The sequence below is a fragment of the Halichoeres trimaculatus genome, unplaced genomic scaffold (assembly GCF_033239565.1).
Source record: "Halichoeres trimaculatus isolate MK-OKI-2021-1 unplaced genomic scaffold, fHalTri1.1 fHalTri1_scaffold_3, whole genome shotgun sequence".
NCBI lineage: Eukaryota > Metazoa > Chordata > Actinopteri > Labriformes > Labridae > Halichoeres > Halichoeres trimaculatus.
Window position 1 is genome coordinate 1,880,128 of NW_027437181.1, and position 18,437 is coordinate 1,898,564.

At 39.3% G+C, this 18,437-nt stretch overlaps 1 protein-coding gene across 1 annotated transcript in view; it reads left to right on the forward strand.

Moving 5' to 3' along the window:
• LOC141787972 (CD151 antigen-like) overlaps positions 1-18,230 on the forward strand; it is a 42,392-nt gene extending 24,162 nt beyond the window's left edge. The window contains exons 4-8 of the mRNA XM_074666738.1: positions 7,168-7,242; positions 13,683-13,787; positions 16,028-16,186; positions 16,371-16,457; positions 16,528-18,230. Coding sequence (XP_074522839.1) covers positions 7,168-7,242; positions 13,683-13,787; positions 16,028-16,186; positions 16,371-16,457; positions 16,528-16,587 — 486 coding nt within the window. The 3' untranslated portion in view covers positions 16,588-18,230. The remainder of the gene's footprint in view (positions 1-7,167; positions 7,243-13,682; positions 13,788-16,027; positions 16,187-16,370; positions 16,458-16,527) is intronic.
• Positions 18,231-18,437: the final 207 nt, after the last annotated feature.

The window sequence follows — 18,437 nt, forward strand, 5'->3', positions numbered from 1 at the left end:
TCCATAAATAATGATTATGGTGAATTAAGTACGATGTTGCTCAGCATCAGAATGGAACTGGTTACAGACTTATATCAAAGCACCTGAATATTCCAGTCAGCACCGTTGGGGCCATTATTCACAAGTGGAAGAAGCACCACCTTACCATCAACAGGCCACGCACAGGAGCTCCTTGAAGATTTCTGACCAGGGAGTCAGAAAGATAGTCAGAAGAGTACTCAACGAGCCAAGGACCACCCTGAAAGTGCTCCAGAAAGACTTGGAGGCAGCAGGTACAATTGTTACAGAGAAAACAATAGGCAATGCACTCCACCACCATGGCCTCTATGGACGCTCAGCCCGCAAGACTCCATTCCTCAAGAAAAGGCATGTTGAAGCTGGTTTAAAGTTTGCTAAACAGCATCTTGACAAGCCTGTAGAATACTGGGAGAATGTTGTCTGGTCAGATGAGACCAAAACTGAACTTTTGGGCTGTCATACTACAGACCATGTTTGGAGGAGAAATGGCACTGCACATCAGCCAAAAAACACTACACCAACAGTGAAGTTTGGAGGTGGAAGCATCATGGCATGGGGTTGTTTCTCATCTCATGGTGTTGGCAAACTTCATATAACTGACGGAGCAATGAATGGAGCCATGTATGGGGAAATTCTTGATCTGAATCTGCTGCCATCCACCAGGATGATGAAGATGAGACGTGGCTGGACCTTCCAGCAGGACAACCATCCAAAGCACACGGCAAAGTTGACTCTCAAATGGTTTCAGAAAAAGAAAATCAATCTGTTAGAACGGCCTAGTCAATCACCTGACTTCAATCTAATTTCAAAGCTATCCACTGTAACGCCAAGAAATCTATTTTCATGCACTCTTTGGTTTACATATTTCTTAACTGCCTCTAGCGTTTTGCCCCATTTCAACTGAGAATCAAAATCTGATGTGTCTGACTAAAACTCCAATGTTCCAGCACTAATAGTCAAATCAAACCCTCTGAAGTCAGTTTACCCTTTTCATTGATCAGCGAAGTGAGGTCTGAGAGTCCACGGTGCTGCCAAAGGTCACAGGACGCCTCCTTTCTAAAAACAGACATGTGTCTGATCGTTATCAGCCTGATTAAAGTCACCTTCACCGTGACTCCCAGCTCCTGCCTGCTCAGTAATTGTAAAGGCGGCTGTACGCTCCTAATGAAGTCGAAAAAAGAAGCTCAGTCAAACACGGAGCTGCATACAAATGTTGGCGTCCTTTCTGAAGTTACGTGTTCTTCCTGTACGGGCGCTGGGTGCTGCTGGGAGTGCGTGGAGGAAGAAAGAAGTTACCAGAACCCTGGAGAAATACAGCTGCCGTGTACGTGAGGGCAGAAAGGTCGAGGAGACTGTTCAAATATTTTACAGCAGCTCTGCAGGATGAAGGAGTTTACCCAGAGGCGTCCAGCGTTTTGTCGTACAAGCAGGAGGTTTCTGCAGAGCACGCTCAGTCTGACGCCATCCAGGGCTTTTAAAAAGGCGTTAAACATATGAACCCGCTGAGAGACATATGTGCTGTGATTACACGGCGCCCTGAAACGGTCAGGGGAAGGCTGTAGAGTCTGTAAATTCAGCCTCTCTGGTCTCTGCAGCCAGCACCAGGGTCTCTGTCTGTGTGGGACCACTGTGGGATACATGCTTTTTAGGCTTTTGTGTTTGAAAAATAAAAGTGCAGAAAAATATTCCTGCTACCGTCTCAGTCGAATTTGTTAGTAAACACAACTTTCAAACTGGGCTCCTCCTCCTGGGCTCAGTGCCAGCTGCAGCCCACACCCACAGCCTACATGACCATCTACGTGAACACAGTGCAGGGTTCCCGCGGGTCCTTAAAAAGTCTTAAAATGTCTTAAATTAAAATGATTAAGGTCCTAAATTGTCTTAAATTTACCGTAAATTTGCTGTCGGTATTAAATTTCCGGATTGTGCGTTTAATGTCGATGACAAAGCGCTATGACCTGCCGTAAAACTTCTAATGGTGTGTATTTATTGCGATTTGTTTCACTAATTAAATTGCAGAAAATAGGAGAGTTAGCGATTAATATATGTTACACGGTGCGACAGCGACGTCAGTGATGTAAGCGACGTACCGTCGTGCGTGACTAATGCCGTTTGCGGTTGTCAAAGGGAAGGATGCAGACATGGAGAAATGTAAATTCAAAATGGATATACGAGGATTATTTTAAGGGGTGGTTGGCTCCCGCTGAAAATAGCAACATCGCCATGTGCAAATTATGCACGAAAACGTGGTTGGATAATGGCCAATCAGAGGGAAGGGGGTTTGTGGAGCCAAGAGCCTTAAAGAGACAGTAACTAAAACAAAGTGTGTCAAACTGAGACTGAAATAAGAGTTTTCTAAAACACTAAAGGGGAAAAAAATGGGATTTTCAAGTCTGTAAATCATTCAAAAGCAATATGAGGGCACCAAAGGGACAGTACAAGCACAACTATCCACATACATGAAAGCAAATTTTCACCAAAGAGAAAGTAAAAAGAAAAAAATTGAACAAAAACGCTGGGGACTAAGGGTGTCAAAGCCGTCGAGTCACACATGAAGGCAGAAAAACACCAGCGGTATGTGGCGGCAGCTAGTGGGACAAGGCTAATTCCTGCGTTGCTTCCAGCAACACAACCTAACGTTTGTTTTGACGCCAACTCTCATTCGGCTCTAACAAGTTTCATTTCACCACCGGGGACCTTTTTTCTAACCTGACACGCCAGACGAACAGTTTCATATATCCGCCAAGGAAATATTTCACTAGTCCATCTGGGTAGTAGCTCTTCAGATTTGTTTTCAGAGGCGGGACTTTAAAAGAAATCCACAGCTGGTGATTGGACAACCGTTCTGATTGACACACTCACCACGGACCAATCCACATCAAGCCACGGTATGACGTAGCTTATGTGAGCTGATTAGATGAACAACTACTGAATCACGAGAAACAGCCGTGAAAAAGGCGTTAGACGACAGCTTCCGTTTTTATAAATTTAACTTAAGAATCAAAGGAACGCTGAGAAGTACGAAAGTCTGCTGACGTCACGCAGCTCCCGCCTCTCTTCCCTGATTGGGCCGGTCAGAATTTAGCTGAGTGAAATCGTTGGTCATTGGAGCCTGGAAAGATGGACCTGCTGGAGTTCAGAAACTGAATCAGGCAGGTCCATCTGCTCTGCAAGGTTATCTTTTTGCAGGATTAAAAAAAAGGGGGGATCCTACTGAGCCATGACAGAGACCGCCTTAAATGTTATTTTTTTATTCTTGAGTATGTTTCTTAAGTTCATTAGAGTGTGTTGTTCACCATAATGCAACTTTTGTATGTTATGTTGGCTCTTTTCTGCATCACAATCAAAAAAAAAAATGGTGGAAAAAAGAGAAAACGCCAACTGTGAGTTGTGATTGTGTTTACAGCAAATAAATTGACTTTTTTCGTCCACATAATGAAATTTTGGGTCTTAAATTATATTTTTTCTTGTCTTAAAAATGTCTTACAAAGCTTCAAATTTGACTTTTTAAATGGTGCAGGAACCCTGACGCACTTTCTAGTCCAGCAACGACCTGTAGCATCACATTTCTTCTTGGGAGAGACTCAAGAGCCGTGCACCTGACTTAACATGTTAGTACAAGCAAACCACGGCTAATTGACACACAAAGTCACTTGCACACTGGGCGGGCTGTGATTGGCTGAGGTAACCACGCTTACTCTCTGCCCAGCTTCTTCTGACCATGTTTTACTTTTATCAACTTGATAAAAAGTGCATATTTGAGGTCATATGTGCAACCTTTGAAGTGAAAGACTTTTATAAACTGGTAGATTTTATAAAAGTTGAAAGTCCCAGCTCCTTTTTACCGTCACACATTTGATAAGTTTAATCTTACATTTTTTATTCTGTATCTCATTCTGTTGTCTCACTTCCTGAACCATCAACACAACATCAACATGCACCTCAGACTCTGCTCAGCATTCAGGCTCGGAGCCACTCAGAGATCTAATCAGCACAAGCTATCAAATCAAAGACCGGGTCCACTTTACCGGCTGATTTCTCCCTCCGATAGCAGCTGGCCAGAGGAATTTGGGTCAAGGTTTTTTTTTTTCTGTCTGATAATATCTCCTCTTGTCCTTAATTCTGAAGAAACTTGGCATAAAAAACAGACAGTCGCTCTAACTCCCACAGGCCCAGTCACGAATCTCACACGGCGATAAACTTTGAGCAGCAAACCTTCGTTAAAAAGCAAAGACTGAGAGATCTGCAGCGTCAGGCTCCACTAACCCTTAGTGAAATAGTTTATCATGAATAGAAAGAGAAAAATGAGGAAGAGTTTTATTTTATTTTACTCAGTTTTGAAGTCTCTAAGGTCTGACAAGGTTGGATAAGCAATGAACAGATTTATAGGTGGATCATTTCCACAGTTAAAAAGGTCTTAAAGAGGGGGTGCTCTGCTAGACTCGTACAGATGTTCAAACCTCTACATGTCCAGATGTGGTAGAAATCCCCAAATCTGTCTCTACACTGATCAAAAAGATCTGTTATTACTAGTGCTGGGCAAGTTAACGCGTTAATTTCGCGTTAACTCGTCAATCTATTAATGCCGTTAAATATTTTATCGCACGTTAGTGCATGTTGCTCACATGCTTTTATTTTGTAAATGTCTGTCGCTGACCGGAAGTGAAATTGGCGGAAAAACACGATGAGTAACCAAAACAAGCATGGAGAAGAGGGGCATTTCGGCGATATTTTTTCATCCATCGCCAGTATTATCATAAAGTCAGCTCGTCTACCGTCTTCAGACTACGACTGCGAGTTTGACGGTTGTCCTTACCGGTTTGAGCCTGAGTACATGGACGAGGAGCTCCATGAAAGAAGGATGCAGAGGGAGAGAGACGAAGAGCACGTCCACGACTCAATGCGAACTGGTGGTGCGTTTGTGGATGGTGTTCGCCTATGGCAACAGAAGAGGAGTGTGTTTGTGATAATGATGGATAGCGATGGATGAAAAAATATAGCCAAAATGAGCGATTTTGCAGAGATTATGTCCCGCGCTGAAGCTCCCTTGCCGTGGCCCCCGCTAAGTGCGGCTAAAATCGGCTGGATCTGAATAACTTCTGAAAGACTCTGAGCTGCACAATGTTTGTCTGAGTGAGTATATGAGCGTGCACACACCTATAAATAAGGTCCAGGTGTCAAAAAACCGGAGTTTGCCCTTTAAAGGTGCTCGCCGCTTAGTGTATCAGTCCGCACACAACGTGGCAGATATAAACAAACACAGGTAGTCTGCCAGAACGAAGAGACACGATGAGAACTAGAGCCTTATTTAGCGGTGTTTTTGTGTGTAAGCAACGCGCTGAAAATTCTCTGAATAAAGCGTGAATGCAGACAGATATCAGAGTTTTTTGGTGGGAGTCCGTTTATTTGTGTTTTTGGTCAAGTAAAATATGGCCCCGTCTGAGTGCAGAGGAAACCTGCAGAGGAGCAGGGAGGGGGTGTTTGGTGTGAGCGCTCTGGGCTTCTGCTGCACAAAATCACTGCTGTAGGGGTAATTTCTGCCCTAAACCTTGTGATAGGACCCAACTTGTTCCATCCCGGAGTATCACTTTAATGCCCTGACAGTGGCAATAAGCTTTAATTTTGTATTTACATTTTGTAAATTTGATTTGCACTAAATATGTGATTTAACTATTACTGTATAACAAGTACTGATTTAGTGTTTGCATGACAGATGTTATGGCACTTTCACAATGCGATTAATTATGATTAATCAGGGAAATCATGCGATTAATTACAATTAAAAGTTTTACTCGTTGCCCAGCTCTACTCATCATGAAATATATAATATTCATTGTGCAAATTTAAATATATAAATATATACCTATAGTTCAGGACATTACATGTTATTATTTCTTTTTCTTTTTTTATGTCTCATTCTTCAAGGTAATGTTGACGGTAATGACAGTAGGGCGGCGCCCTAGCGCCCTCTATTGGCCAGCCGCAACTGGAACACAGCATTGCAAGGTTTATATGTTTAAGAATACCAGGTACCAGACATCAGTACCGTATCGTTTCTAAGGTGAAAGGTACCCATCCCTAGAACTGGGGTCTAAATTTAGTTCTTGGGTAATTGATTTACCCTTTAAAACTGTTGTGCCAGGAGAATTCTAGTCCTAAGAATTCCAGGAACTATACCTGAAAGTTTCTGATTGGTGGAGCACGAAGAGTGTTTCCATTTCTACCCTTCGTCCACAGTACCATCACACACAGCTGATGGTTTAATAACTTCTAAACATGTGTCATATTTGATGGTATCAAGTCTTTGTGGCTTTCCTGACACTTCTTTGAAAAAGTTCCTGGGTCCAAGGTAGAGTTCCTGCAGTGGAAAAGCCCCTTTAACCAACCTATAGAAAGTCAGCTGGACTGATCTGATGACTGTGATGGTTGGGAAACCTGCCCTGTCCCTGTTTCTTCAACCTTTGTAGGAACAAAATCCAACAAACCTTCACCAAACACAGTCTAAAAGGCAAAGTGTTGATCAGACTGGTGAAATACGTCACCGTCTTATCACAATCACTATTTTTATGTCACCAATTCCCCAAACGACGGCGTAAAAGCTTTGACTGGCTGTGATGAACCTTGAGAGATTTATCACACAAAGGCCGTTGTTCCCCTCGGCATTACACAGCTTTATTGTGACTTTCAGCTCCGCGTTTAGCTGTTGTGATGTTTTAAATCACTCTCACCGCTCTCATAACATCATTTTTGGCAGCAGTCGGCATCTGTTTTCAGCTCTGAAACTCCCGCTGTCGACTGACTACACAGCAGCGAACAGACAGACGGAGACGAGCTGAGAGGAGCTGCTGCTCACAGAGGAGCGTTCAGCAGCTGAGGAGTCAGATATTTCCCCCAGGACTCGCTGAGACTGAGCGCATTGAGGGAATATTGCTCTTCAGGAACGAACATAAACACGTTTGGTCCTTTTTAGTATGCGACAGTTTGAGTCTGTCTTTATTTCTATATTAAAAACCCACACTTTACACCTGGAGATGCTCACCTGCTGTCAGACTTTACTGTTCAGCGCCGAGGCTTCAGATGCTTTAAACTCCACCTGTAGCTTCATCACATCTCCATCCACTAACCGTATCCTCCTCTCCTCCTCCGCAGTACTTCGTCCTGCTGCTGTGCATCTTCCTGTTGGAGATCCTGGCCGGTGTCCTGGCTTACATCTACTATCAGCAGGTAATCCACCTTTACAGGAAAAGTCTTTTTTTTAAAAGAGGTTTCAGCCGTACGCCTGTAATGTCAGAGGAGCAGCTGACGGAGAGAAGATTTGATACTAGACTCTGGTGACGGAGAAGTAATTTCAGAGAGGAAATCCAAGCGGGGCTGTTAAAGATCCAAATATCAGACTGACCTTATTACACGGGCTCAGATGGAGTAATGAAAATACCTGTTGTAGATCATCTTACACTTCTTAATGCACCGTGTCGAAGTGTAAGTTCAATATGTTTGTGTTTTAAATTCATTTTAATAGATTAAGAAGCTGTGAGGAGTTCGAAAGTGATCTGTAAAGCTCTTCCTTCTAGACATCTGTTTCTATGACAACACCACGCCAGCTGATGAAGTTTAGTAGAGAGAAGAGAGATCTGTGTTTTTCTCTGCTGAAAACGATTTCTGTGATTAATGTTGTAGTGATGGTGGACACTGGAGCCTAACTGTCAGACAGAAAAAGGACAGAGGAGCAGAGAAAGAGAAACAGGAGAGAGATAGAGCATGAGCTAAAGGCTAACACAGGCTAAAGTCTAAAACAATAGCTTAATGCTAAAAGACAGGCTAAAGGCAAAAGCACCAGCTAAAGGCCTAAATACGAGCTAAAGGATTAAACATGAGCTAAGGGCTAAAACACAGACTTAATGCTAAAGCACAGGCCACGGGTAAAGCACAAACTAAAGGCTTAACCACAAGCTAGAGGCTAAAACATTAGCTTAATGCTAAAACACAGGCTAAAGGCAAAAAAGCATGAGCTTAAGGCTAAAATACAAGCTAAAGGCTTTAACACAAGCTAAAGGCAAAAGCAGGAGCTAAAGGCTAAAACAGGAGCTAATAGCTTTAACAAGAGGTAATGGCTAAAGCACAAGCTGAAGGCTTAAACAAAAGGTAGCTTAAAGCTGGGGTGAAGGCTTAAACACAAGCTAATGGCTAAAACTAAACGAAAATCTAAAACAAAGGCTAATCGCTAATACATTGAGTAAAGCCTAAAACACAGGCTAAAAATGTGGCTTAATAGCTAAAAAAACCAACAAAAGGCTACAAAACAGGTAATGACTTAAACACAAGCTAATGGCTAAATCACAGGATAAAGCCTAAAACACAGACTTAGGGCTAAAACATGAGCTTATGGCTAAAACATGTCATCATGGCTGAAACAAGAGCTAAATGCTAATGGCTAAAACATGGCTAATGGCTTAAACATTAGCTAAAGACTAAAACGCTCAAAAAATAAGACAGGCTTTAGGCTGAAACATGAGCTAATGGCTAAAATGTGAGCTTAAGCCTAAATACAAGCTAATGGCCAAAGAATGGCTAATGGCAAAAACATGAGCTAGGCCTAAAACACAAGCTAATAGCAAACAAACCTGCTAAATGCCAAAACACAAGCTATTGGCTTAAACCCAGGCTAATGTGTTTGTGCTAATGTAGCCTCCAACCCACAGTCAGCAGTTATTCTGCAGTGGTCTGTTCAAACTTGAGAGTCTATCAATAAAATGAAGAGCCAGGTTACGTTAGCTCTGCTTGGTGAGGTTGGAGTTGGTAGATGAGCTCTGGTAGGACAGAACCAGGATTCACTAACGTTACACGTTACAGACACGTCGTAGAGACAAATATAGCCAGCTGCTAAACTACGCTACAAACTGACAAAGTTAGCTTGTTGTCACGTTTCAATGCGTAGCTCTACCTAACTGTTGATAGATACCTCACCTCGTGGAGTTAGATCTGGTAGAAATTTGTCTTGAACAAAGAAAAGTAGAGTTAAAAAGATTTCATTTCCAAAACAAACACACGCCTTGTTAAAAGTGACGTCCTCACAACAGTGTGTGTGCGACTTTGGGCCTAAAGGTGGCGCTGCAGTCCCATAAAAACAGATCCTCGTCACAGCACATTCAGGGAAGTAAAATGTGCCTGAAATAACACAGAATGTGGACCAACTGCTCATGTTTCTGTTATTTCCTGTCTTACTGAATGAAAACCTTAATGATCCCCTCGCTCAGCACGTTTCAGCACCAACACCGCCGACCTGTGAGATCTGCTCAGCCAGCAGTCACAGCTGAGGAGGTTTTCTGTGTGTAATATTACCATGACATCGCTTTCCAGCAGCATCAGTCCCACTCGGCTCCGGCCGTAAGCCCTGGTGGCTTGTAGCTCAGCAACAGGCTGGGTGTAGAGCAGCACGGCAATCATTATAACGGCCTCATTCATAATACACAGCACAGGCAGCCTCAGAGCTCCACGGCTCTCTGCTGCTGCCCAAACCTCTCAGAAACATCATGCCACGACTAAAGTTCTGCTCTGTCTCTGTCCCTGCAGTATTTTTACTGAATCGCTCTTAATCTTTGTGCTTAAAGATGCACCTAAAGACGCAAGTAACGATGCTTTCAGATGTTGTTAATAAAGATGAGTTAAAGTTGAATCAGTGCAAAAACAGCCTCTTGTCTGACACTCTGCTCACAGCGTCAGTGCTCAGCGCTGTGGGATGACGAGTTACAAATAGAGATTAATGTTCCTGATCTGTTCAGTTCTGCTCTTACACCTGTTGGCAAATCAAAGGATGCTCTAACAGTCTTTGCCTGCAGATGGCGCACTTATACATGTCAACATCTCCACCTCTGAGCATCTCACTGTGCACTCCTGTTTACCAGCAATCAGATGAGTATTAATGGTTAAACTAGTCTCCTTTTGTCTGCATAGACAAACGGTCTTCAACCCGTGGCTCTGGAGCCTCATGCGGCCCCTTAAATCCTTTGCAGTGGCTCGTTGAAGCTTTGAAAATGTTGTTTGAGAGTTTTTAATTTTCTGACAGTGGGTATTGATAGTTAAAAAATTTGTCACATAACAAAATCATGTGTTCATTAGTTGAAATAAAATTCATCATATTTACAAAAAAAATTTAAGTTTTCTTGAGATTTTTGCAAATTTTTTAATTTATATTTTTGATTTTTTTTTCAGTATTAAAAGAGAAATCGAAATTTCTTTCAAAATATTGAAAATTTAAGCAAATTTTTGAATGCAAATTTTAATTTTTTAAAAATTGTTTTTAATTTTTAGATTTTTAAAAAATAACATTTTTTGAAATTAAAATGTTTTAAGTTTTTTTTGCAAATTTATGAAATTTTTGCAAAGTTTTGTACATTTTCTAAATTTCATTTTTTTAATGAAAAATTTTGCAAATTTTAGAATTCAAAGTCTTTTGGAAAAAATTTGCAACTAATTGAAATTTTATACATTTTGCAAATTTATCACATTTAAATCACATTTTTTTCTTTATTTTTTAATTGATGCAAATCTATCAAAAGTATCACATAATTTTTTAAAAATTAAAAAACTTTAAATAAAAAAAATTGCAAAAAGTTCAGAAAAAATTGCAAAAAATATGAAGAAAATTCAAAAGTTTTTTTTTCTTTTTTTAAATATAATGATTTTTTATTTCAACAAATTAACACATGATTTTATTTAGTGACAATGTCTTTATCTATCAGTACCATCTGTAAGAAAAATAAAAATTCTTTAATTCAATAATAGACATAGACATCACACATACAATTTCGTAAACAAAAAAAAAAATGTTTGCTTATACAATTATTCACTGGATTATTACATTGTATCGAATTGTATTTATATTTTTGCTCCATCATGAAGATAAAGTAGATTACGTGGCTCTGTAATGACGTTAATCCAGGTGAGCTGAGGTAAAACGGCTCCTTTGAAAGTGCAGGTTGGAGACCCCTGGTCTAGAATTTTAAACTGGTTTTTAAACAGATTAAAATGATTATTTTGACTCTTTATGAGCTACAAAAACAAATGGTACCATCAAGGAAGAGACTCAAACTCCAGCCAGGAGGAAAATGTCAGACAAAGTGATCAACAGCAGGCTTTTTATCCTTCCATCCTTTTTCATCCATTATCCAAATCGGGTCTCAGAGGCAGCAGTCTGAGCCCGTTAACCCAGACATCCCTCTCCCCAGCAACATTTCCTGCTCCTCCTGGGGAATTCTGGGAGATTTAATCCCTCCACAGGACTCTGGATCTTCCCTGAGGCCTCCTCCCAGGTGGGAGGTGGGACACTTTTAAAAGGAGGCATGATAGGCAGGCCTCTCAAATCCCTGGACCCCGTCAGCTGATTCCTTTAGATGGGACGAGAACAGGAGCATCTGAGCTCAGCTCTTCAGTTTCCATCTGCAGTCTCAGTCTTGGGGCTCTGGGGTGGGCGGTATACTGGTATCATATGTTGCCACGAAATGAATTTTCGAGTTTGCTCATAGTTTTTCACTTTTTTTTGTCCAATAAACATGTAGCTGAAAAATGCCTTTGATAGACTCTTGTTCTGAGGGTGAAGCCTGAGCTCCACATCATGTTGTTCTGCTTGGACAGGTTGTTGTTTTTACTTCTTGTGAATGATGATGATAAATATCTTAAAACATTATTAAATGATTCAGGAATCCTACCTTGGATTGATAAAGCTGTAGACCGAGCAACTGCCTCAAAAGTTTTTGTTTTTTTTGGTTGTGGTGTCTGCGTTTGTGAGCGTGTATGAAGTGTACTGCGCTGAAGCCCACCTCTCCTAAGGTGAAGTGACTCTGTGGTCACACTGGTATAACAAAATGGACTTTGAAGAGTGCAAAATATTGCAGAAAAAAAATAAAATTTGTTAAATTTGGCAAAATTTTCAAAAAGTTTACAACTTTTTTTCTAAATTTGATAGAAAATTGCAAAAAGTTTTTAAAAAACCCAACATTGTTATTTAAAAAAATGCTGAATTAAAAAAAAATATGAAAAAAATCAAAAATGCATTACCTGGATTAAAGTCATTCAGAGGCAACAAAAACTGCTTTACCTTCACAATAAAGACTTTAAAGTGTATAAATTTCTAAACGCAACAGAAATATAGTGAAAAAATATCAAGGTTTTTTTGTGTTTATAAAATTGTGCATGTGATGTCTTAGTTTTTTATTTTTAATAAATTTGAAAATATTTTTTAAAAATTGGAAAATCTGTGATAACGGATTTATTAAATTTGCAAAATTTAAGACATTTAGAAAAAAATGTAAAAATTTTTTAAGAATTGAAATTTTAAATTTTAATTGGAATTTTAAAAGTTTGGTAAAATTTCATTTATTTTGAAAAAAAAAAAAAGAAGTATTACAAAAAAAGGCTATTTAATTGTTTTATTTAAAAAAATTGCCACATTCTTCTTAAATATGAAGTTTAAATAATTTTTGCAAAATTTAAAAAATTAAAAAAAAAATGTAAAATTAAAAAAAAAAAATTGAGTAAAATTTTGGAATTTTAAAAGTTTGGTAAAATTTCATTAATTTTGCCAAAAAAAAAAATGAAAGTATAATTTTAAAAAAATCGTTATTTAATTGTTCTATTTAAAAAAAATGCCAAATTTTTCTTAAATATGAAGTTCAAATAATTTTGCAAAATAGTACAGAAAACTGGTGCTGTTGAGTACCGGTACCGTTCGCCAGGTACCGGGCATTGGTACTGTATCGTGTTAAATGTGAAAGGTACCCAACCCTGGTCTGGTGCCACAGCCGTCTGATTTACGGCAGCGGAGTTTGGAGAAATAAAAACTCAGAAATCTTTAGCGCTTCATTAGAAAACCTTACAGGCTTCAGAAAACACACAGATCATAAATTCAGGAAAACTCATGGAATGATAAGCTAGTGATGCTAATTTTAACAAATTTATTGGCATCCAAAATGATGTTAGTTAATGCCTCACCCTTTTTAAATAAAATGCAAAAAGTCATTTTTTGTCTGTAGATTTTCTTCTCTCCTCAGACCCAGTTTGCTCACCTGTATTGTTCACGTTAAGCTTAAAATGGGATAAAACTGTGATATAAATTTAAGCTCATATCACCCAGCCCTGGTTGCACTAATCCTCGATCTTTTATATTCATCCCTAAATGATGTCATTTCCTCTAATCTGTCTGTTTGATTCACTGATCGACTCAAAATCAACGTGTGGAGTAAACTTTGTTAAAACCGTCTCCTCCAAAGTGTCAACAGGTGAAACCAGCGCTCCTCTCTCCTCCTCCCTGTTGTCTTCACCTCCTCGTCTCCCATCGCTCTGCCCTCTCCTCCATACGTCATCATTTATTCCCCTGATATCTCCTTCACGCTTTGATTTACTCTGCTTTCCCAGCTGGCTCGTTGCCATAGAAACTGGGCCCCCCAGACCTCCTGCTCCTGCAGCGAGCGATTTCTGCCTCTGGTCCAAAGAACGAAAAAAAAACAACACAACACAACACAACACTGACTTCCTGTGCATGAACCCGTCTCCTTCTGTCGTCTGTGACGTGTTTCATCAGGAGACGCCGGGTTAGGAATCACATGGAGGAGTCAGCAGATACCTGACTTGGTCTTTGTTTCATGGTTTTCATGTGTGTGTCCCCACAGCTGAACGAGGAGCTGAAGCAGAACCTGAGGGAGACCATGACCCAGAAGTACCAGCAGAACACGCACGAGCAGGTCACGGCGGCCGTGGACAAACTGCAGCAGGAGGTGAGAGGAAACAGAAAAGTTTATTCATTAAGGTCGTTTTTTAAGACCCTCTAAACGAACTCCCCCCGGCCTCACGTGGCCTGTGATTGGACGGTGTCTGCCATCCTATCATCCCATCAGATTAGAGATCTGGGTGATGAGGGCGAGTCAACATAAATCCGCTTCAAGTCACTCAGACTCCAGCTAAGCCTGATGGACTGGTCTGCTCCCTCTGCTGAACCTCAGCCTCTTCTCTGACGTACACGAAGGAATGAAGAAACATGAGTCGCCTCATTTTCTGTGCATCTTTTTTTAGCATTATTATTTAGCACGAGACGTCCCTGGCTGTCAGATTTCAACATTTATTACTTGTTTTTCCTCTCAACTTTTTCCTCTGTGTTAGTTTGAAAAAAAAAACCTCTAGATTGGGAATAAACTCGTTCAGGCTAAAAGGAGAAGGTTGAGGCTAGCAGCTGATTAGCCTAGCTTTGAGGAGGGACACAGCTAGCCTAGCTCTGTTAATGCTACATAACCTGTTAAATCAACAAGTTTTTGTAGTTTGTTGACAGTTCAGGTTTAAAGGCAGAGAAATTAGGGTGAAATGCGACTTTTCTTGCCTAAGAATTTTTTTTATCCCTGTTAGTTATGGGGTTAGTTTTAGGCTAGCTGTTTTTCCATATCGCCAGTCTTTTACAAAAACCAAGCTAACAAGCTCACAGCAGTTTTTCCTGCGGTGAAATACTGTCCACATCAAACTTTCTGAAACAGAGAAACATGAATTCATAAACTTGTGAGGAAACCTTCAGACCAGAGGGAAAAAGACAATACTTCATATATGATGTTGGTAGGTTGTAAGTGATGGTAAGAAAAGTTTCAGATGCAAAAAGAAGAAATGGAGCAAGAGGCTCCTGAAGAAGTCTGTAGAAAACAATGTTCAACTTTTTCACTTGGTCTGGTGTTAAAGAAGTGAAGTAAGATTCAGAAATACAGAAGAATCGCAATTTAAATCCTAAAGGCGAGTATTGGAGTATGCGATCTGACCACAAGATGGCGCAAAATATTCTAATTATTACATACTGTACCTTTAAAATTAACAGAGAAAGTGGAGGATTGCTTCACATGACCAGGGGTAAAATTATACATGCAATGTCTTATTTTTTTTATTTTTAATAAATTTGCAAATATATTTTAAACTTTTGGAAATAAATAGTGTTAAATGTCATAAATTTGCAAAATTTACATCATTTCAAAAAATTGCAAAATCTACAAGAAAATTAAAGAGTTTCAAAAATATGCCAAAATTTCATAAATTTGGCAAAAATATTGGAAATTATAATTAAATAAAAAATTGGTTATTTAATCGTTTGATTTCAAAAATTTGCATCACTTTTCTTAAATATGGAGTTCAAAAAATTTTGCAAAATATTGCAGAAATTAATTAAAAATGAAATAAGCAAAATTTTCAAAAAGTGCAGAATTTTTTGTTTTTTCCAAAAATTTGGAATTCAAAAATTTGCAAAAAGTTAAGAAAAAATTCTGACATTATTTGAAAAAAAATGCTTAATTTTTTGGGGAAAAAAATCAAAATTCAAAATATTTAAAAATTTAAAAAAAAATAAATAGATATTTTAAAATGGCAAAAATTGGCAGGAATCCAAACTTTTTCAAAAAATGTTTTTTTTTTAAGAAATCTGGTGTCTATTTTCTTATTTGGAAAAAAATTAAGAACTTAAAATTAAAAATATTTCAAAAAGTTCAGAAAATTTTGCAAAAATATCCAGAAATTTAGCTTTTTTCTGCAAAATGTGATGAATATTTATTTCAAGAAAATGTTAACACATTATTTTATTTAATATCAGTGTCCTCAACCATCAATACCCTCTCTAAGAAAAATAAAAATTCTTTATTTCAATAATATTTTTTTAAAGCTACAAGAAGCCACTGCAGAGGAGTCAAAGAGTCACAGGTTGAAGATCGTTGCTAATGAGCATCACTGCGATAGTTTTTGATAATGTATTTAAGCTGAACCTCATGTTTTGTGACCTGTATGCATCTTAAGTTGGGGACAGTGAAGAAGAGCAGCAAAGATTTAAAGACAGTCATCATCCGTGCCTCTCTACGGCTTCAACTTTTGATTTTTAAACTTTCAAATCAGACGTGTAGATTTGTCCTGAGTGATGAAACTTTGGCGTCTTTTATTCTTCTGTGCTGCAGCATCAATATTCCCCTCTTCATGTTTTCCTCTCTTCGTCTCTGGACAGTTCAAGTGCTGTGGCAGCAACAGTTCCTCCGACTGGGCCGAGAGTGCCTGGATCCGCTCCAGAGGTGCCGACGGCAGGATCGTGCCTGACAGCTGCTGCAAGACTCAGACTGAGCTGTGCGGCCGCAGGGACCACCCGTCCAACATCTACAAGGTGGAGGTGAGCGGATGAAGGGTGCTGCGGGCCCGCTGGGAACGGAGCGTCAGTATTTCTGTCATGTCTCAGTGTGTGAGCGCTGTCAGAGCTGCAGGGAGGGAGGAGAGCTGTACACACCCTGTTTGTTTGTTTGTTTGTTTGTTTGTTTGTTTGTTTGTTTACTGAGAGACGCTGTGTTTTCTGTCAGGGCGGCTGCATCACTAAACTGGAGCAGTTCATCCTGGACCATCTAAAGATCATTGGAGCGGTGGGCGTTGGGATCGCCTGCGTACAGGTGAGCTCCACGACTTCCACTGATTGTTTCTCCACTGACGCCGTTTCCTAAAGCTGGTTTTCCTTCACAGATCATCGGGATGATCTTCACGTGCTGCCTGTACCGCAGCCTGAAGGCAGAGCCGTACTGAGGGGAGCAGACAGAGGAGGAAAAGTGTTGGTAGAGGAGGTAACTTCATCACCACATGCCAAACTCAAACAGCCCACAGGTTCTTTTCTTTCCCTCGCACACGTCGGGGAACCAGGATTTGGCGAGGGATCAAAACGCATATCAGAGGATCTCATTTTGTAAACAAAGGGTAGAAAAACACTCGAGGTTTCTGGAAGTAATTAGGCGTTAAAAATGCAGCATCAGCTCCTTCCTGAAGATCACGGCGCTGCGTGAACAGCCTCAGAGAGGGGGCTGATGGGAATCTTAACACGGCTTGTGTAAATTAGTGTGGGCACGGCCTCATTGGGACACAAACGATTTTAATTTGATTTTTTTATTTCCACTCCTTCTCCGCTGAAACGGGTTGAAGTTTGCAGACGAGACGACTCCTTTGCTGCACAGTGTCGAAAATGTAAATCCTCATCGCAGCGACTTTAACAAGCCGGCCCTCTGGGGCCCTCAGGGGCCCTCTGGGGCCCTCCTCCTCCTCTGCAGCAGCATTTTATTCCTGCGCTCACCTGCCAGTCATTCAGTTTCATCGTTAACGATAGTGGCCTTTTAGACTTTTAAACTGTTACTTTTATTCGTCGTTAATGAACATTTTTTGTAAAACTTGAGGAACTTTCCTCTGAGCAGTGAGGATTTATTACTCACACATCAAAAAACTGAAATGTCATCAAATGTTTTTGTTTTTTTTTCAGTAGAAAATGTCTTTTTAGACTCAATCTGACCCACATTCACCTGACCAGTCAAAAAAAAAGAAGTCTGATTTTAAGTTATTGGGTTATGAAGACAAGTTACGTATTATTGTTATGACATTGTTCTCTTGTTCCATTGGCAGATTTTTTAAACTTTTTGTTACAAGCAATGCAGCCTCATTTTTGTCTTTAATTGTCATGTGAAATTTTGGCTTTTTTAAAAAATATATTGGGAATTTTTGCACATTTTTAAATTACTTTAAACAAACAAAAAATGCATTTTTTTATTTTATTTTTTTTAAAAGCAATTCAGACTTTTCGATTCAGCAATTCATATTTTGTCTTGAAATAACTTAAAAAAAAGATTTTTTTCTGGACTGGTCGGGTGAATGCGGCTCAGATTAAGTCTAAAAAAACATTTTCTACTGAAAATACGAAAAAAACACTTGATAAGATTCAGTTTTTGCATGAGTGACGATGAACAAATTTGTGCTGCTTGATGCAGAAATGCATTTTAAACTCCTGTTACTCCTCTGAGGTGTCTGACTTAGCAAAGACGTCTTGAAGATACCTTCACTGCACTGCAAAAAACTAAAATCTTATCAAGTGTTTTTGTCCTATTTTTTAAAATAGTTGTCCTGTTATACTTGATATGAGCCACATTTACCTCATTAGCCTGGAAAATGTCTTGTTTCAAGTTATTTTAATACAAAAATGAGGTCTCAATTGCTGTAACAAGTTAAAAAAAATTCTGCCAATGGGAAGAGAAGTCACTGGTATAAACACATTATTCAAGTTTTAGGCAAAATTTTGTTCCATTGGCAGTTTTATTTTTTTGTTTTTTTGCTTTTTGTTACAAGCAATTCACACCTCATTTTTTCTTTAATTGTCTCGAAAAATCTTGGAATATTTTTTGCAATTTTGGGAATTTTGCACGTTTTTAAAAATCCTTTAAAAATGCATATTTTTGAAATTATCTAAAGCATTTCAGATCTCATTTTTGTCTTAAATTGTCTTGAGAAATTCTGGATTTTTTTTTTTTTTTTTGAAATTTTGGGAAATTTTTCACATTTTTTAAAATCCTTTAAAAAAGCATTTTTTAAAAAAATTATTTGAAGCAATTCAGACCTTA